The sequence below is a fragment of the Pongo abelii genome, chromosome 18 (genome assembly GCF_028885655.2).
Source record: "Pongo abelii isolate AG06213 chromosome 18, NHGRI_mPonAbe1-v2.0_pri, whole genome shotgun sequence".
Lineage (NCBI taxonomy): Eukaryota > Metazoa > Chordata > Mammalia > Primates > Hominidae > Pongo > Pongo abelii.
In genome coordinates this window covers 30,930,223-30,953,760 of record NC_072003.2, presented here as the reverse complement: position 1 = coordinate 30,953,760, position 23,538 = coordinate 30,930,223, and the positions used below count along the sequence as shown (strand labels likewise).

At 51.8% G+C, this 23,538-nt stretch overlaps 1 protein-coding gene across 2 annotated transcripts in view; it reads left to right on the top strand.

Annotated features, from left to right (window-relative positions):
• The window catches only part of GSG1L (GSG1 like), a 272,892-nt gene extending 255,791 nt beyond the window's left edge, over positions 1-17,101 (top strand). For both annotated transcript variants that reach the window (XM_024233794.3, XM_002826267.6), the window contains one exon: positions 15,918-17,101. In XM_024233794.3, coding sequence (XP_024089562.1) covers positions 15,918-16,015 — 98 coding nt within the window. In that variant the 3' untranslated portion in view covers positions 16,016-17,101. The remainder of the gene's footprint in view (positions 1-15,917) is intronic.
• Positions 17,102-23,538: the final 6,437 nt, after the last annotated feature.

Sequence of the window (23,538 nt, the reverse complement as noted above, 5' to 3'; positions counted from 1 at the left end):
ACCCTGCATTCCCCCACAAACACGTTACATATGAGGAAACTGAGTCTCATGTCTCAGGGTAGCAAGCCCCTGCACGCAGCTCTCCCCACAGCCTTCCCAGTCGGGATGGGATGTTAAGAAAGGAAGGAAGAGACTGGAGTTCCAGGCAGGCAGGGAAAACCCAGCTCAAGGCCAGGCCTGGGTTAGCCACTGGCCTGAGGGAGGACAGTCCTGGCTAGAAGGAGCTGAGGCAGGGAGGTGACCGTGGATAGGAGTCGTTTGAGCTGTGGATACTCTTGGCAGCTTAGAAGCATTCACTTCAAACACTTTGCTGTGGGGCACACTATGAGGCAGAATCTAGGGCACTGCTCAGAAAACAAATGTCAGGATCAGAAAGCAAAGCAGAGAAGAACCAAGGTAAGATTAAAGTTAAAATGGTCAGATCTTTGCTGAGCCTGCTGAATGCCCACCACGTGTTCCCTGCCCCATCCCACTCTGTACTAATGGCTTTTCATGCCTGATCTCATATCCTTGCTTATCCCCAGCCCCTACAGCTGGGATTGTTGCCTAGACTTTGCAGATGAGGAAATTAAGGCTCAGAGAGGTGGAGTAACTTGCCCAAGGTCACATAGCTTAGCTAATCACTGGCAGAGGAGTCACAGCAAACACTGTCAGTGCCCTGGCCACTTCTCTCAGACCTTTAGGAAGCTCCAGTGGCATCTATCTGTATCTGCATCTCTGTGCCTGGAGGCTTCCCCACCTCCACCCATAGAAGGCTAGAAGTGCCAGGGAAGTTGGTGTACACATACCCCAGCTCCCTCACCCTGGAGTGGGATCCCCCTGAGGCATGTGCTCTGCAGTTTCTCTGTAAGATAAAGAGTCAATGATCATCAAGTTTAGTGGCTCTCCCCTCCCATCCCTGTCCCACTTTTCCTTTCTATCCAATTTCCCTGTACCTTGTAAATATATCACTGGCACTCAAATTCTTATCTGTGGGTCTGCTGCTGGGGAATCCAAACTAAGAAGGCAGAGATTTAAACACAGGTCTATCTGATTCCAAATCCTGTGATCCTAATAACTGAAAGAGAAATGGCTCTGCTAGTGAGGATGAGACAGTGGTGAACCAAGAAGCTTGGGAGAAGGCCTTGTTGGAGAAGAGGAAAGGGAAGAGAGCCCAATTTTGGCCTGTGAGGGACAGGAGATGGTGCTGAAGTGAACCGTGGGCTCACACATCATGGTTTCATGTCTGTGCTAGCATGGAGGGCTTCCTGGAAGAGGGGATCATAAACCAGGGGATGGATGTGTTTGGAGAACTCCTGCTGCAGGGACAACAGTGAAGAAATCATCAGAGAGGGGCTCGGGAAGCACACATCAGGGATAGAGGTTGAGAATCCTGGTGAATTCCAGAATGTCCTCAGCTCCCTTATTTGGGAGTGAGCTTCCCCAGGCTCCCTGCAGAATAGGCAGGAAACCCTGGGTGGAAAGAGGCCTTGGGGCTTGCCTTAGGGGCATCTGGGGGCCTGGGTGGAGGTCCCTACCGCTGGAAGAGTCAAGGCACTGTGGCCCAAAAAGCAAGCCCTGGAATTAAGAACGAGAGTTCTCAGGGTCCGAGGAAATGGCAAAACCCCTCCACCCACCCCCAATCCCAGTGCCCACAGCCCTCCCCCCACCCCCAATCCCAGTGCCCACAGCCCTCCCCCTACCCCCAATCTCAGCCCCACTGCCCTCCCCCAACCCGTAATCTCAGCCCCACAGCCCTCCCTCTGCCCCCAATCTCAGCCCCACTGCCCTCCCCCCACCCACAATCTCAGCCCCACAGCCCTCCCCCTGCCCCAGTCTCAGCCCCACTGCCCTCCCCCCACCCGCAATCTCAGCCCCACAGCCTTCCCCCTGCCCCCAATCTCAGCCCTGCTGCCCTCCCCCATGCCCCCAACCTCAGCTGCCACAGCCCTCCCCCACCCCCAATCCCACTGCCCACAGCCCTCCCTCACACCCCCAATCTCAGCCCCACTGCCCTCCCCCCGGCTCCCAACCCCAGCTGCCACAGCCCTCCCCCACCCCCAATCCCAGTCCTCACAGCCCTCCTCTAGCACCCAATCCCAGTGCCCACAGCCCTCTGCCAACCCCCAATCCCAACCCCCACAGCGCTCCCGTGCCCCCAATCCCAGCCCCCCGTAGCACTCCCCCAGCCTCCAATTCCAGTCCCCAAAGCCCTCCCCTGCCCCCAATCCCAGTCCCTGCAGCCCTCCCCCATCCCCAATCCCAGTACATGCAGCCCTCCCCCTGCCCCCAATCTCAGCCTCCGCAGCCCTCCCCTCCACCCCCAATCCCAGTCCCTGCAGCCCTCTCCCATCCCCAATCCCAGTACATGCAGCCCTCCCCCTGCCCCCAATCTCAGCCTCCGCAGCCCTCCCCTCCACCCCCAATCCCAGTCCCTGCAGCCCTCCCCCATCCCCAATCCCAGTACATGCAGCCCTCCCCCTGCCCCCAATCTCAGCCTCCGCAGCCCTCCCCTCCACCCCCAATCCCAGTCCCTGCAGCCCTCCCCCATCCCCAATCCCAGTACATGCAGCCCTCCCTCTGCCCCCAATCTCAGCCTCCGCAGCCCTCCCCTCCACCCCCAATCCCAGTCCCTGCAGCCCTCTCCCTACCCACAATCTCAGCCCCCACACCCTCCCCCTGCCCTGATGCCTAGTGCCCCCTCAAGCAGCATCTCCTTGTGAAAGAATCATCAGACCCATTCGATAAGTCAACAGTCTGGACGATTTCATCTTTCATTCCTTGGTGAGTGTTTATTGAGCATCTGCTGCACGTCAGCCCTGTGGGTGCTGGAGAGACAGCAGGGAGTCAGGCAAGACAACGGCCCCTGCCTCAGGGACTCACAGTCCGAGGGGAGAGAGAATCATTCAGTAAGTGAGCTCAAAAACAAACAAGGGGGGAAGATGTGGTGATAGGGAGGAAACAGGGCAGGGGCACTCCTTTAGAGTCAGTGCTCTGAGAAGCCATGGAGCTGGGACCTAAAGGGTGAGGAGTCAAATGAAGAGCTTTGCAGGCAGAGGGACCTGTGTGTCCAAGAGCTGGAAGGAGCGAGACAGTGCTTGTGGAATAGCCAGGAGACCAGGGTGGGTGCAGCAGGAAGGGTAATGGGAGGGCAGGAGAGCTGGAGGGGCTGAGGGTGGCAGGAGGCAGGAAAGGGACGGAGTTCACTATGCAGTGGAGGAGAAGTTGATTCTGCAGCGGGGAGCCCGGGGCATTTTAAGCAGGGAGAAGACATGTCCACATTATTTCTCTCTCTCTCTGTCCCTCTCTATTTCTTTCTTTATCTATCTATCTATCTATCTATCTATCTATCTATCTATCTATCTAATCTATCTATCCGTCTAATCTATCCATTCATCCATCTATCATCCATTATTCATCTGTCAATCATCTATCCATCTATCAATCATCTATCATCTATACACCTTATCTATCTAATCTATCCATCTATCATCTATCAATCCTGTCATCTATCTACCTATTTATCTATCATCTATCTACAGATCCTATCTATCCCATCTACCATCTATCCATATATATATATATCTGCACTGTGGGAAAATGATCAGAGAAGAGCCAAACTCGAGGCCAGGAGACCATCTTGTAACCTACAATATGCACAAAATGTTTTGCTGTTGCAGTCGTTCTTGGGAGACATGATGGTGGCGGCCTGAACTGTGGTATTGGAGATAAAAGTGGGTAGATCAAGGACCCTCTGCTGGTAGAATTTCCAGAGTGTCTTGGTTTGTGTTTCCCTGGAAGTCCCTTGAGATGAGGATATAACAGCAAGTGCTTTATTTTGATGATTGAACACCCAACTAGGAGTGAGGAAGAGAGACTAAGAAGGGAGACAAAGGTGACCAGTCAAAGGCACAGCATCGAGCCCACTGGGGGCTGGGGGCACCAGTGCAGAGCATATGTATCTGAGCCATCCCCCCAGATAGGAAGGCAACTCTCCTGGGCCATTGTTCAAGGGCTGCTGCAGAGAGTGTCGGGTGCATGAGTTCTCCGGAGGCAATGGCTCGGGGCATGGGCAGAGGGGTTTGGGGCTCGATGGAGAAAGCCCCCCTTGCACAGTTGGGGGTCAGCAGTGTGCACCACCATGGAGCTGGGGGGACAGCATCAGATAAGTGACTGATTTGAGTGAGGACCAGCGGAGGAGAGGGACCTAGGTTATGCACAGAATTTTTGCCCAAGCAGTCAGGGGCATGGGATCCCTGACTGATGGAAGGATATGGAGAGGGGTCAGTTTGTGAAGGGCAATGTTGCTTTGTCTGTGTGGAGTTTGAGGGGCTGGTGAGGGCCTCCAGGAGGCAGCTGGATCAATGGAGGGGAGCTTAAAATGGTGGCAGAGAGACAGGCAGGTGCAGTGGTGCATGCCTTAATCCCAGCTCTTTGAGAGGCCAAGGCAGGAGGATCATTTGATGCCAGGAGTTGGAGACCAGCCTGGGCAACATAGCAAGACCCCATCTCGAAAAAAAAAAGTTAAAATTAGCTGGGCATGGTGGTGCAAGCCTGTATTCTCAGCTACTCTGGAGGCTGAAGTGGGAGGATTGATTGAGCCCAGGAGTTTGAGGCTGCAGTACAGTATGGGATGGTTGAAGCCCAGAGACTGCAAAGATCGTCTGGGGAGAATGTGTAGGGTAGGGAGACACAGTGACACAAAAGGGGCCTAACCTCCTGGGGGTTCAGGGGAGCCAGAGGCCAGTGGGGAAAGAGCTGTGGAAAACTGTTAGCCGCCCCCAGAGACTTTCCAAATCCTGGCTTCTCAGGGAAGAAAAGACCCTGAGACCCCATAACCCCTGCGCCGGGTGTGCCTTTTATCAGGTAGCTGAGCATTAGCAGGGATGGCTGTTATTCCCTGGGGACAGCGGAGTTGCTGGGAACTCCCACGTCAAACAGCGAGTAAGGAAGAGACCCTCTCTGTGGTCAGAGCTGAGGGAGGGGTCGGGGGAATGTGGGCTGGATGCTGGCATGTGTGAGAGATCCCGTGACTTCAGGGATCCTGAAGCAGGCTGCTTTATTTATTCCACAAATCATTACTAAAGAGATCTCTCTGGCTCCTGGGAGCATGGAGACGAATAAGGCACGTAACTGGACCCTGTTGACTTACAAGTCTTGTTGGGGAGACAGACCCAAGCCATTAGTGCACTGTGTGGCCAGAGCTTGAAAGGGGTCAATGCAGGGTGCGGGATAGCAGGGCATGGTGCCTCATCCCACTCAGGATGACATGGGGTACAGGAAAGGGAAGGCGGGAAGGGGGACTTAGCCAGGGTGATCCCCCTTGGCAGGACCTCCATGGCTATCATGATGATACCTGCATTTGATTATGCAAACAGCCAGCAAGAAGAACTCAGTCCCCTAGATCTAATCACAATATCTCACCTTTGTGCATGTTCTCAGGACTTTACACTTATTCACTCATTTAACCCTAAATACAGACCCATTTTACAGGCAGGGAAACTGAGGCCCAGGGAGGTTAAGACCATGGCTTACTCAATACACAGCTAGAAAGTAGCAAAGCTGGGATTTGAACCTGGCCCAGTCTGACCTCATCGCCCACCCTGGATCACTAGGTGATGTCAGTCAGCAGCTCCATTGGTTGGGCAGGGTACTGAGGATGTGGGGCGCCTCCAGAAATGGCCTCAGTCCTCATGGAGCTCATGGTCTAGAGAAGCAGCCGATCAAATGAGTATGGAAATGATGCCGTCTCAGAATTCGGCCTCTTAGCTGCTAGTGGGTTTTCAGCCAAGAAAATATTTTGGAAATGCCTGGACGAGTTTTGCAATATTTCTGCGGGGAGCAGCTGCTCAGATCCTGCGATGGGCTGACTTGCCGGCAGGAGGAACGGGGGAGGAGGGATGTCGGGGAGCCGGCATTATTAAACACTTACTGTGTGCAGGTCTGTGCTAAGCACTTCACTGCCATCTCATTTGATGGCTGATCCAGCCCTGAGAAGTGGGGATTCTTCTTCTTACGGAGATAGAGAAACTACAGTGCTGTGAGGCAAATCAGCTTTGCTGGGATCTCTGGTTCACTCGGCAATAAAACTCAGCTTGGCATTTAGATCTTGCTCCTTACCCTGGGAGAGAGGCCACTCCTTCTCAGGCTCCCAACCCCCTAGGCCCCTGACCTCATCTCCCTCTTCCCCATCTCCCATGCTGCCCCAGCCAACCTGACCTTCCTCTTTCTTGAACACTCAAAACTCATTCCCTTGGTAGGACCCTTGCACTTGCTGTTCTCTCTGCCTGGATGTTCTCCCTCTAAATCATGGCATGGCTGGCTTCGTCTCATCTTTAAGTCAGCTGAAAGGCCGCTTCCTCCGAGAAGCCTTCCGTGATCTGCACCAGCTTCCCCAGTCATCCCCATATCACCGGGTTCTCTTCTCTTCATAGCATTTGTCCTTCTCTGAAATGATCTTTCATATTCACATGCTTGGTTTTCGTTTTGCTGCCTCTCTCCACCAAGTGCCATGAGAACAGGCTCCTTGTGTGTTTTGTTCCCATGTATATCCCAAGAGTCTAAACTAGTGTATGGCACATAATAGGTGCTTAATTGTTGGCTCTCAACCTCCACGTTTCTCCCACCACCTCCCATCTGAGAAGCCACTTTTATATTAGCAATTACATAAACTTCCGGTTATCCTAACGGTCCCCAAAGATGCTATTCTGGGGGGCTACTGTGATATGGATTCGGCTATAATTTTTTTTTTCCTGAGGAAGTTGCTTTTGAAATCTGCCTTTGAGGCTTTGTGGTGCCACCAGCCAGCTCAGGAGCACATCAGATGTGACATTTGATGGAGGCGATGTTGCCATACGGCCCAGGTGTCTGCATCTTCCTTTCAGGGGCGACTGAGGTTTGCAGTTGATTGCAGCTGTCAAGTTCAATGCCTGAGACAAGCTTTTGATTTTGCCAGGTGTATCTGTAAGGCTGGGCTCCACGAGAGGCTGTCGCATGCCGGGCGCGGAGGTGGCTTCTGGGACTCCATCTAGATGGGTCTCTGCCACTGCTGCTGCCCTCAAAATAGCAGAGGGAATTTCAAGAAAGAATTTTTCTGGACCCAGAGCAACTTGGCATTTTTATTAGATCAAAATCAAATCCAATAGAGTCCTGCTCGACTTGCTTCCTTTATTAAAATGGAAACAGACAGTATTTCTGAAATAAATATCAATGCCAATTTGCTGGGAGTGCAGATGGCACACAGCTTGGAGACATCTGAGACCTCAGCATTGGGGGTCGAGAGATCCAAGCCAACAGGAGCATCAGAGACACATGGAGGGCTTGTTAAAGGATGGACTGCAGGGCCCCACCCTCAGAATTTCTGATTCAGGAGGTCTGGCGGGGGACCCAGGTTTCCGCAGCTCTAAGTTCTCCACAATGCTGATGCTGCTGACCACAGACCAAATTCAGAGTTGTCCTCAACCCTCGGCCCCAATACCTGTCCCTTTGAAGCTGTTGCCAGAAGCCAGTCTGCATTTTGTCACTTGCTTGGGCTATTCAGCAACTTCTAGATGGAAATTGCTGCTTCTAGGGCCACTTCCTTTCCAATCCATCCTCCGAAGACATAAACTTGATCATGTCTTCCCCAGTCCTTCCTAGCTCTAAAACCTCCTATAACGGCAGCTCTAGTAGGGATCTGGCTTGGTGCCCGCCCCCTTCACAAGTTCCCATGAGGCCTTCTCTCGCCTTCCCCTCCTGCATCATCATTTTTCTTTCCATCACTTGTTCCTTTCTGAGCCCTTGTTTGCTCACTTGTTTTTCTGTTTTTTTGTTTTTTTGTTTTTTTTTGTTTTGTTTTGTTTGAGATAAGGTTGTGCTCTGTCATCCAGGCTGGAGTGCAGTGGTGTGATTATAGTTCACTGCAGCCTTGATAGCCTGGGCTCAAAGGATCCTCCCACCTCAGCCTCCTGAGTAGCTGGGATTGCAGGCACATGACATAGACGTGGGTAATTTTTTTTATGTTTCCAGTTTTTTTTGTAGAGATGGAGTCTTGCTGTGTTGCTCAGGCTGGTCTCGAACTCCTGGCCTCAAGTAATAATCCTCCTGCCTTGGACTCCCAAAGTGATGAGATTACAGGCGTGAGCCGCCATGCCCAGTTAATTTTTTTTTTTTTTTTTTGGTAGAGATGGGGTCTTGCCCAGGCTGGTCTCGAACTCCTGGCCTCCAGCAATCCTCCCGCTTCAGTCTCTCAAAGTGCTGGGATTACAGGCATGAGACACCACACCCGGCCTGCTCCCTTGTTTATGTCCAGCCTCTCCTCAGTGAAATGGAAATGTCACCAGCACAGGGACCTTGTTGTTGTATTCACTGTGACATCCTCAGGGCCTAGCGCACAGTAGGTCACCAGTATATTTCTGGTGCATGATTTAGCTCACTTAGTCCTCAGGAGCTGTGTGCTGTGAGTAGTATTTCTATTTTACAAGGGAAAATACTTGGGTTCTGAGAGGCAATGTCACTTGTCCTTTGGGGACAAGCTTGTGACCTTGGGGTCACAAGCCTATCTTACTCCAAGCTAAAGCTATGATATGGTTCTTCTACTTTATGCCCACTTCTGTCCAAGACAGTGGTACCACAACCGTGCCTAACCCTAAGAAACACTTGGGGCAGGTGTCAAAAGAGACTGCCCTCAAGAGCCCAATTCCTCGGTGTGGGGCAGGCAAGGAATCTGTCGCTGAGAAGTGTCATGATAAGGCAGAAACCCCTGGGGAGCATGGGGTTTAGGGGACCCTGCTGGGCCTTCTACACCTGCCATCCAGCAACTTCTGCAGCTGCGATGCTCCATGCCTTACTCCTTCATCCTGATGTGCTCTGCTTTCAGGCCATACCCGTCCACTTGCCTCCCTGAAACCACAATATTGCTAGGTTTTTCACACTTCCTGAAGAACCTCATCCGCCTGCCAAGGACCTATTTCACACCCTGTTCTTTCTGCATGAAATGCTGTGCGCCCTTCCTCCACTGGGCAGAAAACCAACCCTACCAGTGGAATTGGGAGCTTTTGCAAGGGCTTTCAAAGTCTAGCTCAACTGTCTGGGAATGGCCCCCAGCCGCCTCCCCAGCTTGTGGCAGAGGGGGGCACGTTCATCTCCGCCTTTCACTCTCCTGGTGTTTGTCTGTGAGCCAAATTTTTATAATGGCTATGAGCCCAATCTTTGTGTTTTTAAATGTTTTAATTGTTATAGATTCAGGGGGTACAGGTGCAGGTTTATTACATGGGTGTATTGCATAATGCTCAGGTTGGGCTTCTGATGTATCTGTCACCTGAATAGTGAACAACGTACCCTGTATGTAATTCTTCAACCCTTACCCCACTCCCATCCTCCCCCTGTGGAGCCCCCAGTGTCTGTTATTTCCCTCTCTATGGCCGTATGTGCTTGTTGTTTAGCTCCTACTTACAAATGAGAACATGTGATACTTGATTTTTTGTTTCTGAGTTATTTCACTTAAGAGCTGACCTCCAGCTCTATCCATGTTGCTACGAAAGACATGATTTCATTCTCTCTCTCTCTTTTTTTTTTTTTTGAGACAGAGTCTCACTCTGTTGCCCAGGCTGGGGTGCAGTGGCGCAATCTCGGCTCACTGCAAGTTCCGCCTCCCGGGTTAACACCATTCTCCTGACTCAGCCTCCCAAGTAGCTGGGACTACAGGCGCCCGCCACCACACCTGGCTAATTTTTTGTATGTTTAGTAGAGATGGGGTTTCAGCGTGTTAGCCAGGATGGTCTCAATCTCTTGACCTCGTGATCCACCCACCTCAGTCTCCCAAAGTGCTGGGATTACAGGCATGAGCCACCACGCCCGGCCTTTTTTTTTTTTTTTTTGAGATGGAGTTTTGCTCTTGATGCTCAGGCTGGAGTGCAATGGTGCAATCTCAGCTCACTGCAATCTCTGCCTCTCAAGTTCAAACAATTCTCCTGCCTCAGCCTCCCAAGTAGCTGGAATTACAGGCATCTGCCACCACACCCAGCTAATTTATGTATTTTTAGTAGAGACAGGTTTTCACCATATTGCCCAGACTGGTCTTGAACTCCTGACCTCAGGTGTTCCACCTGCCTCAGCCTCCCAAAGTGCTGAGATCCAGGCATGGCCACTGCACCCAGCAGATTTCATTGTTTTTTAATGGCTGCATAGTTTTAAATCTAATCATCTGTTGATGAGAGCCCAACCTTGGAGTGAAGCTGGCTAGATTCAAGTCCCAGCAGTGAGGCCTTGAAAAAATGACTTAATTTATCTGGACCTCGGTTTCCTCACCTGTAAAATGGGGATAATAATGGCACCTAACTCGTATTTTTGAGGATTAAATGAGTCCATGGACAGGAAACACATTGAATGGTTCCTGGCACACAGCAGGAGTGGGAGGCATGTCTGGTCTTGTCATCTCTTCATATGTGTGCCTGTGAGCACCCGGGGGGAGGGCCGCATCTCACTCACGTCTGTAAACCCAGCAGCCAGTGTGGAGGCTGTCACACAATACATATCCAACACATGTCTAATAAAGGATTGAAGAATCAGGGGCCCTGGGGAGAGGTGGCAGGTACAGTGGACTTTGTCTGACCCCAAAGGCGAGAAAGAGACAAAGAGAATGTTATGGCTCAGAAACGTGGAATCCCTGAGGATGACCCCAGTGAAAAGATAGATGGCCCCCATTCAATCTCCTAAAACAGCCTGCCCGAAGTAGACCAGAAGACACAAACTTCCATCCATATGGGCCCATCCCACTCAAGCCTGCCCTTCCTCCTGAGCCCTCTACCGTTCACTCATTCTGCAGACATGTGCTTTCAACACTGTGCCTGGGACTGTGCTGATGCAGGGATGCAACTGTGAGGGAAAGCAGAGCTGGCCTTTGTCCTCCTGTGACACACGCCTCAAAGGCAAGATGAGGAGAAAACCAGTAAACAGATATTCCCATATATGATGACACCTCTGAAGCCCTCTCATGGTAGAGATTTGTGGACCTAGAAGAGCGATGAGAGTGTCACTAGCTGACAGGTTTCCAAAGCCCGATTTCTTAGCGCCATCCCTGATTCATTTTCCACTACTCTTCAAGTTTCCTTTCTTTCTGGAGGGCAGAGGTCAAGGTTGGGCAGTCAGACAGTTGGCTTTGGGCAGACCTGTGAGTCCTATAGAGAGAGGCTTTCAGCACCTCGGACAGCGGCTGGGTGATTGGCTGGAAGGAACTTCCCTGTAAAGGGATCCAGCTGATCCGTGCCAAGCTGGGCTACCGTGGGGTCAGGAGCACCAATACCTGCCACCTGTTACCCTCACTCTGCCAGCTGCAGAGAGACCTTGAGCAAGTCAGTTTCCCTCTAAGTGCCTCAGTTTCCTGATCTGTACATTTGTGGTGGCATTGACATTCCTGGTCTTGAAGGGCCCTCCCAACCCATTGAATCCATTTTGGAACAGTAGATGTGATTTAATTCAATTCAGCAATTACATCTGATCCCTGGATCTTGGTGGCTTAGAGAGGGTTCAAGACAGTGATTCTTCACTGAGGGATGCAGGAGATAGGGCTGGAGGAGATCTGATGTTAAATATGTTCATGTTTTGATATCTGGATTTAAAAGGGAAGAGAAATCACACCTTTGGGGAACCTCCTGTGGTCAAATACTCTGCTAACCTTGGGAGGTTCCCAGAAAATGGGAACCACAGTACCTGCTACCACCCTCTGAGTGGGGCCTTAGGCAAATCTTTTCCCACCCATGGGCCTTGGTTTCCCCATTTGTGAAGAGAGGCTTTCAAACCCAGCCCGCTTCTAGTGCTTCCAGAACTGTGTTCTTTCCACTTCTGCCTGTGTCTGAGATTGGACAGTGAAGGGCTTCTCTGCAGGGCACCTGCTGGGCCTGCCGACTCCTTTGTAGCTTTCATCCATTTGCAGGCTCAGAGAGGTGAAGTCGCTTGTCAGAAGCCACACGGCTTAAAAAAAATTCACACAATTTGCAAGCGGTGGAGGCTGGGTTTGAACCTTTGGCTGTTAGACCGAAGTACTGTGTCCCCAGCCCCCTGCCATCACCTGAGCCTTCACCCAAAAGAGGAGAGTTTGAGCAAAAACCCTTTTCATACCATACAGAAGCTCAGAGCAGGTAGAGCAGGTGCATCCCAAGCGCAGGAATCACTCTCTCCCCTTCCTCCATAGTTTCTTCATTTGTTTAAAAAGAAAAAAAAAGAGTCAGTTTGGGACTTGCTCTGTGCTGGGTCAGGGGCTGGGGTATCAGAGCTCCAAGATGAAGCAGACACTGGCCCTGCTCATAAAGCTGTCTCCCATCCCCAGGTTCGTTGGAGAGACCCACACTGACCTGGCTATTACAATACAAAGTGACAAGTTCAGGGAGAGAGTTATGCAGGCTGCTGAAGGGCACAGGGAAAGGAGCAAAGCCTCCATTTTTCCAATGCTGCCTGCTCTAGGAAGCATTCTACAGGGCCATGGAATGCTTCCCAGAGCAGGCAGCATTTGAAAAAATCAGGGAGTCGACAGCCGGAGAAGAGCAGGGAAGGGCGCTCCTACCCAAGGGATCAGCCTATGCAAAGCCACGGAACAGAATCATGGAACGAAGACACAGGCTGGCAACAGCCTCTCGTGGGCTGAGTGCAGCCTGAGAGATGCTCCTTGGCCCACAGATTGTTGGAAATACATTTGAAACCTTAACTGTCATCATTTAAAAGCCAGGAGGTTTTGTTTCGAGATCCAGATTTTCAGTTTCTTTGAAAGTTTTGGGCCGGGCACGGTGGCTCAAGCCTGTAATCCCAGCACTTTGGGAGGCCGAGGTGGGTGGATCATGAGATCAGGAGATTGAGACCATCCTGGCTAACACGGTGAAACCCCGTCTCTACTAAAAGTACAAAAAAATTAGCCGGGCGTGGTGGCAGGCACCTGTAGTCCTAGCTACTGGGGAGGCTGAGGCAGGAGAATGGCGTGAACCCGGGAAGCGGAGCTGGCAGTGAGCTGAGATCGCACCACTGCACTCCAGCCTGGGCGACAGAGCAAGACTCCGTTTCCAAAAAAAATAAAAATAAAAATAAAGAAAGAAAGTTTTGAAGATCCAGCTGGGCATGGTGACTCACACCTGTAATTCCAGGGCTTTGGGAGGCCAAGGTGGGAAGATAACCTGAGGTCAGGAGTTCAAGACCAGGCTGTGGAACATAGTGAGACCCCATCTCTACAAAAAATAAATAATTAGCCAGGGATGGTGATGTGCACCTGCAGTCACAGCTACACAGAAGACTGAGGCGAGAGGATTGTTTAAACCTAGGAGCTCGAGGCTGCAGTGAGCCGTGATGGCGCCACTGCGCTCCATCTTGGGTAACAGAGTGAGACCCTGTCTCAAAAACAAAAAACAAAAAACAAAAAACAAAAAAACAGTTTAGGAAGATCTGAGCCCACATTCTCCGTGGTAACAATTGGCACTGTCTCTGACTCACCTCATCCATTTACATTGTCTGCTTGGGCCCACAAGACATTTTGAGTTGAGATTCCCAATCTACAGCACAAGGCCTGGGAGAGAAGAGAAGTGGGTGGGGGTCCCTGGTGGGCTGCTGGGGTGTTCCCCTCTTTACACACACACTTTAAATGGCTCTGAGCCCCAAGTGCCTCCTGGGTAGCCAGAGAAAGGGAGGAGGGCCCCAGTCCTCAGCATCTTGCCCTCTGCATACAGGGGACAGACAGCCTGATTTTAACTCAGGGAAGGACAGGGATTGTGGCCTTTCCTTTTCCGTAAAAAATACACTATCACTTTCTTTCTGTTCTGATGATCTCGCCATGGCTCTGCTTTTCGGCCAATGTACAGGCAGCAAAAATTATGCCTAAATGCTCACTTAGAAAAACAATCATACCTTTCCGTGCACCAAATATTTGCTTCTAGATTTAAAAAAAAAAAAAAAAAAAAAAAAAACCCAAACACCTCTATCTTGGCAGCTAACACTTCCAAAGTATGCAAAGGTTTCCATGACTGAGGCCAAAACAAATGTGTTTTTCTGAAGCCAAATGATTCCAAAATGTTTGCAAAATGTTTCCCACCCCTTAATAAATATAGTAAAACTTGCAAAACACTAACATTAAAGAATATTAAAAGCAGAAAGAAAAAAAATGAAAGCCAAAAAAATGACCCCCCACCCCGGCTATGGACACAACCATCTTCCTCTTTGACTCTTGTCTTGCAGCCTTGCTATTAGAAAGACCCTCCTGATAATGAGAGCTGCTTTGAGGATGGAGAAGGAGCAAGGAGCTCTCCATCCTTAGAGGCATGCAAGTAGGAGCTTGGCTTCACTAGGAATTCCCACCTCAATGGGCTTTCTGCAAAGAGCCTGTCTGACCCTAAAGTATGATAAGTATGTCTGAGAATCAGAGTAGGAAAATGAAATTATAGGGATCACATTTTTTTAAATGCTGAAATTTGGAATCAGGAGGAAAGTAATTCAGTCCAGCTCCATCATAGCTGTGACTTTTAAGCATCTACTAATCCTTACAGAGCCTCGGCTTCCTCGTCTGTAAAATGGGCAGAACCTACCTCTGGAACTGCACATGCTCAGGAACTGTTTGTTTTCTTCCTTCTCCCCTTCGCTCCCAGCCCCACTCCACCACACCAACCCTCTCCCTTAGTTTTGCATCTTCCAGCTCCACCTCCACTGGTCCACGGGGTGCATACATTCTGGGCTCAATCATTGTTCCCCTGGGCTTGGGGTCTAACGGGGGTGATGCTGGCAGAGTGTGCGCCGAGGATGGGTGCTCTGGGATGAGGGAGACCCCTGAGTGCCGGGGGAAGATGATAGAGGGGGCTTCCTGGAGAGCTGAAACTCAAGCTGGGTCTTGATTTGATTCGGCCGGAGGTACAAGGACATTTTGGGCCACGGCACGAGATGGGAATGGTTCTGGTGCGCTAGAAAGACTTTGAAAAGACACTTGAGGGATGACAAGGGAGTGATCTTCCAAAAATTGCCAAAAACACGAAGGAGTGAGAGTGGCAGAGGGGAAGAGCCTTTCCAGCCATTCTCCTTGTCCAGTCCACTAAGCGTGGTAGACAGTGGCAGGTGCCCCCTGCCTTGGTGCACAGAGAGTTTCTCAGAGTCAACCTTGGGCACACCCATGTCCGCACACACAGTTGCTGGGGTCCAGCAAGGACTTGGGGACCTAGGAGACATCTGCTCTTGTTCCCCTTCTAATATCCCTACACAACAGCTCCTGAACACATATAAGGCAAATGGGGTGCTCAAGGAGGCCTGCTTGGGGGCGGATGGTAAGGTGGGGAGACGGCTGCAGGATGACAGGATGATGGTGGATGATGGCTGCACCAGTGGGTGGATTTTCTGAGGGATGGGTGGTGGAAGGGAAGGATGGAGGGAAAATGGGTGGGCAGATGGCAGGAGTGGGGGCATGGCTTTATGTGAGGTGGGTGAACGTGACTGCAGGGGGTGCTGTCATGGCTGTCAGGTGGGCATGGGGTGGATACGGGGATGTTTTGGGTGTAGGCGGATGTGTACATGTAAAGGTGTGTTACTGGGTGGTAGGAGGAAGGTTGGGTTACTGGGTAGTAGGAGGATGGCTGGGGGTGTGGTGCACCTGTTGGCAGGTGTGAGGTGCATGAGCGGGTTCTGGGCTGTGGGTTGGAGAGGATGTGAGCAGAGTCGTGGATACATTGGTGGCTTGATAAGTGGATGGCAGCAAATATTGGCAGATACATGACTAGGTCACAGGTGTGTTGGTGAACTGGTGGGTGACTGGGTGGCTGACAGGGAAGGGATGGGTGGAGAGCTGGCGGTGTTGGGGCACGGGTTTGTAGACAGATGGGATGATGGGCAGAAGGCCTAGTTAATGAGGGTGAGTGATGGATGTGTGGGTGGGGGGTGGTGGGTAGACAGGATGTGGGTGGAGGAAGGTGGCTTTCAGCACTGACCGCCTTGTCTCCTGGCAGGACACCAGCCACACATGGTGGATTCCTGGCCCCGGAGCTCCGCACAGGAAGCACCAGAGCTGAACCGACAGTGCTGGGTCTTGGGGCACTGGGTGTGACCAAGACCTCAAGCTGGCCCGCGGACCTCAGGCCATCGCTGGCACCAGCCCCTGCTGCAAGACCACCAGAGTGGTGCCCCCAGAACCCTGGCCTGTGTGCCGTGAACTCAGTCAGCCTGCGTGGGAGATGCCAGGCCTGTCCTGCCCATCGCTGCCTGGGTCCCAGGGCCTTGGAAATGGGCCAGGGCAGGCCCAAGGGAATGCACAGGGTTGCACAGAGTGACTTTGGGACAGCAGCCCCGGACTCTTGCCGTCATCACATAAGGAGCCCTGCTGGGCACAGCTGCGATGCCAGGAGACACATGGCCACTGGCCACTGAATGGCTGGCACCCACAAGCCAGCCAGGTGCCCAGAGGGGCAGAGCCCTATGGGGGGCAGAGAGTGGCTTCCTGAAGGAGGGGGCAGTGGCGCAGGCACTGCAGGGGTGTCACACAGCAGGCACACAGCAGGGGCTCAATAAATGCTTGTTGAACTTGTTTTCTTGCGGTGTATGGAGGCCAGTTGCTCTCTGGGCTGTGGCTGCCCCGTCATTGCCCCACCCCATTATTCCTCAAGGAGGCTGAAGGTGACAGCAGAGACTGTGCTGAGGCCAGGGCCAGACACTGCAGGGTGGCAGGGAGGGAGCACAGAGCCCAGGCTGGACACAGGCTGGCAGGGCTGCCTTGGATTCCAGAGAGTGGGCAAGGCAGGGGCCAGGCAAGCAAGAAATGTGGGGCGAGCAGGAAGTGGGCCCCCAAACCCAAGGCCTAAGCAGGGAGGGTGAAGAAGCCACATTTCTCTTCAGAGCTCAGCAACATTACACCACCCTGACCCTGAGGAGCTTTTACCCTGTGCCTAGCACCACCTTTACAGAAAATCCCAGGGCTTAGATGCCTGGAGAAACAGATTCCTATTATAAAGAGGAGGGAAATTAGGGTCACAGAGATGAAGTAACTTGCCTGAGATTACAGAGCTAGCAAATGGCAGAGATGGGGTTTGAATCAGGACTCCTGACTCCAAGTTCAGTCATTTCCCAAGAGGCCTTATTCCTTCCCAGAAGAATTTCTAGAGCTTTGCCCCAAGTAGAATACATTCTTCTCCTTTATCCTTCCATCCTTCCATCCATCATCCATCACTCATCCAGCCGTTATCCATTATCCATCCATCCATTCATCATTCGTCCCTCCATCTATCATTCGTCCATCTATTATCCACCCATTCATCATCTATTATCTATCCATCATTCATCATCCATCTATCATTCATAATTCATCTTTCCACTCATCCATCCATCATTCATTCATCCATCCTTCCATCCATCCATCATCTATCCATTCATCCATCCATTTGCCATCCATCCACTAATTCATCAGCTATCCGTCATCTATCCACCCATCCAGCATCCCTCACTCATCCAGCCATTGTCCATTATCCATTCATCCATTTATCATTCATCCCTCCATCATCATTCATCCATTATCCACCCACTCATCATCTATTATCCATCCATCCTTCATCATCCATCCATCCTTCATCATCCATCCATCCATCCTTCATCCATCCATCCACCCATCCATCCATCCATCATCTATCCATCCAATATCTATGCATTCATCCATCCATTCATCATCCACCCACCTATTCATCAGCTATCTATCCATCATCTGTCCATCCATCATTCATCCATCCATCCATCCATCCGTCCATCCATCATCTATCCATTTATTGTCTATACTTTCATCCATCCATTCACCATCCACCCACCCATTCATTAGCTATTTATCCATTATCCATTCCTCCATCTATCCATCATCCATTCATCCCTTATCCATCCAACCATTATGCATTTCTTCATTTATCCATTATTTATCCTTCCATCCATCATCCATCATCTTTCCATCCATTTATCCATTCATCCATCTATCCATCATCCATCCATCCTTTATCCATCATTCATCAGCCATCATCCCTCCATCTATCCATTATTCATCATCCACTCATCCATTCATCCCTCCATCTGCCCATTATCCATCAACCATCCATCCATCCATTATCCATTTCTGCATTATCCATTTATTCTTTATCCATTTCTTCATCTATTCATCATCTATCCATCCATTATCCATACACCTATCACCCATCCATTCCTTCATCTATCCATCATCCATCAATTATCCATCCATTCATCCATCCATCTATCCATCCATCTATCCATCATCCATTGATTACTTGTCATCCTTCCTCGTATCAGACTTCCATCCATCCTCCTTCCATGCATCACCTATTCTCATTACTCAACCATCCAGCTGTGCATCCGTCTATTCACTGGTATAGTTCACTGTGCCCCTACTATGTGCCAAGCACTGTGGTAGGCACTTGAGGTAGGATGCTGGAGCATCCAGAGAGGGCATCTATTGTCATGAGCCTGGGTTCAGATTCCACCTTCTTCACTTGTGACCTTGGGCAAGTTACTTGACCTTTCTGTGCCTGTTTCCTCATCCATTAAATCCGGATAATCATTATACCTACCTCTTCAAGCTGTTGTGCAAATTAAATGAGCTAACATATTTGAAGTGTCTAGAACAGAGCCTGGCACATGTAAACACTTTGTGGGTGTTTACTAACAGGACAACAAGGGGAAATCGGGGCTGTGGGAGCTGTAGTCTAGGGAGGCTCCTTTGAGAAAATGATGTTTAAGCCAAGACATGAAGATTGTCTGGGCATCAGCCAGGCAAGAGTATAGCAGGGAAAGAAAGTACGTTAGAGGACTTTAAAATAGTCCCGATGGCAGGTGTGGAGAGCAGGGAGGTCAGGAGGCAGTGGTGGGAAATTAGGCGTCAGAGGGCAGTGGAGCCAGGCCAGGAGGAACTGGAAACCTTCTTAGGGAGCTTAGAGTTTCCCCTGGGGCAATGGGAAGTGGGCAGTGGGATGCTTTTAGCAGACTGGGATGCGCCTGGGTGTACATTTGAGGAAGATCACCGCAGCTATGGGCACAGAATAGATGTGGGAGATGCTTCTCCCTTCCCATCCCTCTTATACTCAAGAAAGAGAAGAAAGTGGGCTGGCTTAGGAAAGTTGCCCTGGGGAGGGGAACTTGCGGGCAGATTCAGGAACCAATTAGGAGGGAATAGACTGAGTGGGAGAAGAGGAAAGTTGGTGATGACTCTCAGGTTACAGGTTCAGCTTGGGGGATAGGGAAGATGGAGACTTCGTGGTTCAGATGTCTTGAGTCTCAGGGGCTCAGGGGACAGCCAGCTGGAGGTTTGTGCTCATTCATTCACGCATTGATTCATCAAGTGAACAATTTGTTAATTCACTTTCCATTCATTCAGTAAATATTAATGACCTACTAGGTGGGGCTTAAGGCGGGGCTGGAAATGGGCCTGGGAGAGCAATTATGGTCCAGCTCTACTGAGGCCTTGAATGTCAGAACAAGGAATTTGGGCTTTGGCCTCATCCAAGAGATGGCGGCTGCCATATATGGGCCTGGTCAGGGACAGATCTGACAGGGATCTAGCCCTGGCCACCAGGCATCTAGGAGCTCTTGTTCTCACCCGGCGTCCTTCTGAAGTTGCCGAGTGGACCGCAGGAGGTCCAGGAGATGATTTTAGTTGACACATGGGCAAAATTTTAATCTATTTTAATAGTTGTGTTTATGTAAATGTGTATTAGAAAAAAATGTACAGTGGGCACATCAGTGCTATGACTTCACAGACGTTACTGCTTAGGATGAAACCAAAATAGGCATTTTAAGTAAAAGAAAAAAAGAGTTGGCTTAAAGAAAAATATTAAATAAACAATCGTGCAAGTGGTATGTGGTTATGATATGCGGACAGCTCGAGCGACAGCCATTGTCACGGGGCAAGGGAGAGAGGTCAGAGGCTCCCAGGGCCACTGAGCTTCAAGTCCTCTGGTCTCCTTCTGGGCACCTACTGGGCAGGGGCTGAGAACCAGCTGTCTGTCAGTTTCATGGAGCCTGCAGCAAGAAAGCTGCTGGTTAGATAAGAGGCAGGTTGGGTGAGTAATCCCAGTGGGTTTACTACGAGTTTGTATGAGAGTTGTCTTTATGCAGGGAGCGAATGCCAGTGTCTGCCTGAATCTGGAAGGTGGGAGTCACCATCTGGTTTGAAGGCAGGGCGTGCCTGGTTGAGCACCCAGAGGCCTGGATGGGAAAGAAAAGGCCCCTCCCCCCACCTCCGCAGACAGCTTTCCCAGCCACCCCTCCCCTGCGCTGCCCTGAGCAGACAGGCTCCAACCATGGAGAGAATGGCTGTGTGTGTGTCTTTGGTCTTGACACCCATATATATCGGCATGACCCACAGCCCAAAGCGCTTACACAACCTCGTTCTGCCCTGGGCACCTGCGTCCCGTGTCTCTGTATCCACACGCCTTGGGCTCGTGTGTACATGCCAACCTTACCGTGGCCCAGTCACACATACCCATGATCATCAGAGGCTGACTTTGGCTTGAAGTGCTGACCCTACCCCCCTGGCCCCCCACAACACGTTGATAGTATTCAAGTGTGAGTCAGCACCTTGTATGTGTACCTAGGTGCTAACTGCATGTTCATTGCTCATCCACACTGTGTGTTCTGTTGACCTTGTGCACACACGCTCATGCGTGCTTCTGCTGGCTCTAGATGAAATGCCACACATGTGCTAATGCTGAACAAACATGCTCATGATACACACGTGGCCCTGGGCACACACCCATGTCTGCACATGCTCTGTGCTTCTCTTGTTGCTTGTTGGCCCATGTCACCCACTCTCCCCAGGTGCAGAGGACCCACGAAGCCACAGTCCCTTCTCTGGCCAAGGTCTGATGGGCAGGCCTGGGCCTCTGTGAGTAACTGGGCTGCCTTCCCTCCTTGGCTGGTGGCTGTGATGGGCACGCATCCCCGCCACCCCCGCCAAAGCCAGCTGTCCTGGCCACACACTCGTCTCCCTCGGGTAATGGAAATGTCAGCTTGATTCATGGAGATTTCGTCTGCGGCAGCCGGGCCTGAGGACGAGGCATGCTGCGGGAGGATCATCCCCTGGGAAGAGCCGCTGCAGCAAGGGTGTCAAGCCCCTGCCTGGGAGGACGTGAGGATGGAAGAAAGCCCCTGAGGCTGTGCAGTTAGGCCTGGGTTCAAATCCCGAGGCCACCACAGAACTGCTATGTGCCTCGTTGATCCAAGAACTAGTTATGGAGGGACTGCCGTGTACAGGAACAGAGCTGTGCCCTGGAGTGGCCATGGCGAACAAGAAAGACAGACACCATCTTCACCCTTGTGGAGATTAGATTATTAATAATCCTAAATGGGCTGGGTGTGGTGGCTCATGCCTGTAATCCAGCACTTTGGGGGGCCAAGGCAGGCAGATCACTTAAGGTCAAGGGTTCGAGACCAGCCTGGCCAACATGGTGAAACTCTGTCACTACTAAAAATGCAAAAATGAGCCAGGTGTGGTGGCGCACACCTATAATCCCAGCTACTCGGGAGGCTGAGGCAGGAGAATCGCTTGAACCCAGGAGGCAGAGGTTGCAGTGAGCCAAGAGATCATGCCACTGTACTCCAGCCTGGATGACAGAGCAAGACTCCATCTCTCTCTCTCTCTCTTTCTTTCTCTCTCTCTCTCTCTCTCTCGCACACATACACACACACACTCCTAAATAATAAAATAATCACTTTATATAGTGAGAGGTGTTATGTAGGTGAACCAAGGAAAGATGTGATTTAGACAAGAGGATGAGGGAGGGCCTCTCGGAAGGACCATTGCAGCACAGAGTGAAGGGAGAGAAAGGAGGCAGGAGGCACAGGGTAGGCGGGAGGAAATGTGGGTGCAAAGGCCCTGGGGTTGGAGGAGCACTGTGAGCGCCATGTGGCCATATGCAGCACTGCATGACAGGACAGAGTGCTTGGAGCTCAGGGCGAGCACATGGGGTCTGCTGGGGTCAGAGACTGTGGGGCTTTGGGGGTTGTGGCAAGGAGTTTGGCCGTCATCTTCATCTTGAGGGCCACAGGAGACACTGATTTAAAAGGCAGGGTTTTAAAAGGCAGACACGATGGGCTCTGCATTTTGGGAGGTTTCTTCTGGCTGTGTGTGGGACAGGCCTGAGAAATGGGGGGCAGGGCAGAGGCAGGGTGACCAGAGGGGGCTGCAGCAGGGTCCTGCTGGGAGATGGCGATGGCTTGGGCTGCACTGGCCCCAGGGATGGAGGGAAGTGGGCATCTGATCAGTGGCACCCATGGGGCTTGGAGATGAGTGACAGAGCTGGGCCAGGCTCCTTTCTGGGGCTTTGATGCTGTGCAGGCTGGGATGCTGCCGGCCAGATGAGGCCTTGGTGGAAATCAGGAAAAGCTGCTCTCTGAGTGGATGAATTAGAAAAGGGCCCCCTCTCTGCCCCCAAACATGGAAGACGTGGCCCCTGAGCCTCACCTGGGAGCTGAGCTGAGGGGCACTGAGTGATTGTGCCCGCCCCAGGCCTGGCTGCCGTGGGATTGAGACAAATTCAGCCCAGCCTGGGACCATTAGTCATGAGGAAAAACCAGTCTCCTCCGTGTGGGGATTTACTGCATGGACAGACAGGAAATCGCCGTGCAGGGCCCCTGCCCTGTCCCCAGCACCGCCCGGCTCACGTCACCCTGGTAATTGCTCCTTGGGCCACATGTCATCTTGGACTGACATTGAGCTTCTGCCTTAGGGGAGGCCAGGGGCCAGGCTGATGGCCACAGGCCTTGCAGGGGAGTGGGCAGCTGCCAGGAGTAGCCGGGACCCAGGGTAATGAGGGGTCCTGGGACTCCAGGGGGAGCGGGAGGGGCCTCTGCATGGGAGAAGCTCTGTGATGGGGCCAAGCTGGTGAGTGGGTGCAACATGTCCAGCCGGGTACACCCACTCTTACCCCTTCTTCCCGGCCCTCCTGGGAACTTCTGGGGCGTGTGTACTGGGGCTGGGAGGTGCAAGCAGGATGAACCCAGGGAGAGGAGGCAAGGGAGGAAGAATCCCAGGGGCCAATCAGGGGAGGGAAGGGAATGGATAGGGAAGGGGAAAGAGTTGGCAGAGGAAGGGCAGGACATCGGGACATCGATCTCTGCTCAGCCACTAAGGCCAGTGCCCTTTGTGGACCAATCTGCCAAGGCTGGGACGGTGCCCTGGAAATTTGAGAGGGGCCGGGTGCAAGGTAGTGCCACATTGCTCTGGTGAAGACCCCAGACCCAGGAGTCACATCCCAGCCTCCATCTGATGGTGGATGGAGTTGATGTGAGCACCAGTGGGCCTGGCGCCTGAGAGCTCCTCTCCATGACAGAGGTACTGCTGGTACCACTGCAGCCTGGGTAAGGAAGCCTAGGGCCCAGGGCATAAGGTCACTTGCCAAGGTTGCACTGTCAGGAAGTGGTTGGTGGAGCCTAGACTGGGACCCGGGCAGCTGGCCCCAGGGCCACTGTGTGTGAGTCCTCACCAGCTTTCTGGGGAGAGTGGTGCCTGCAGCCCAGGTCTCACTGCAACTCACCACTGTGTGCCTTCAGGAGAGACTGCAGCGCGTTTGCTCTCAGGGTGAGGGC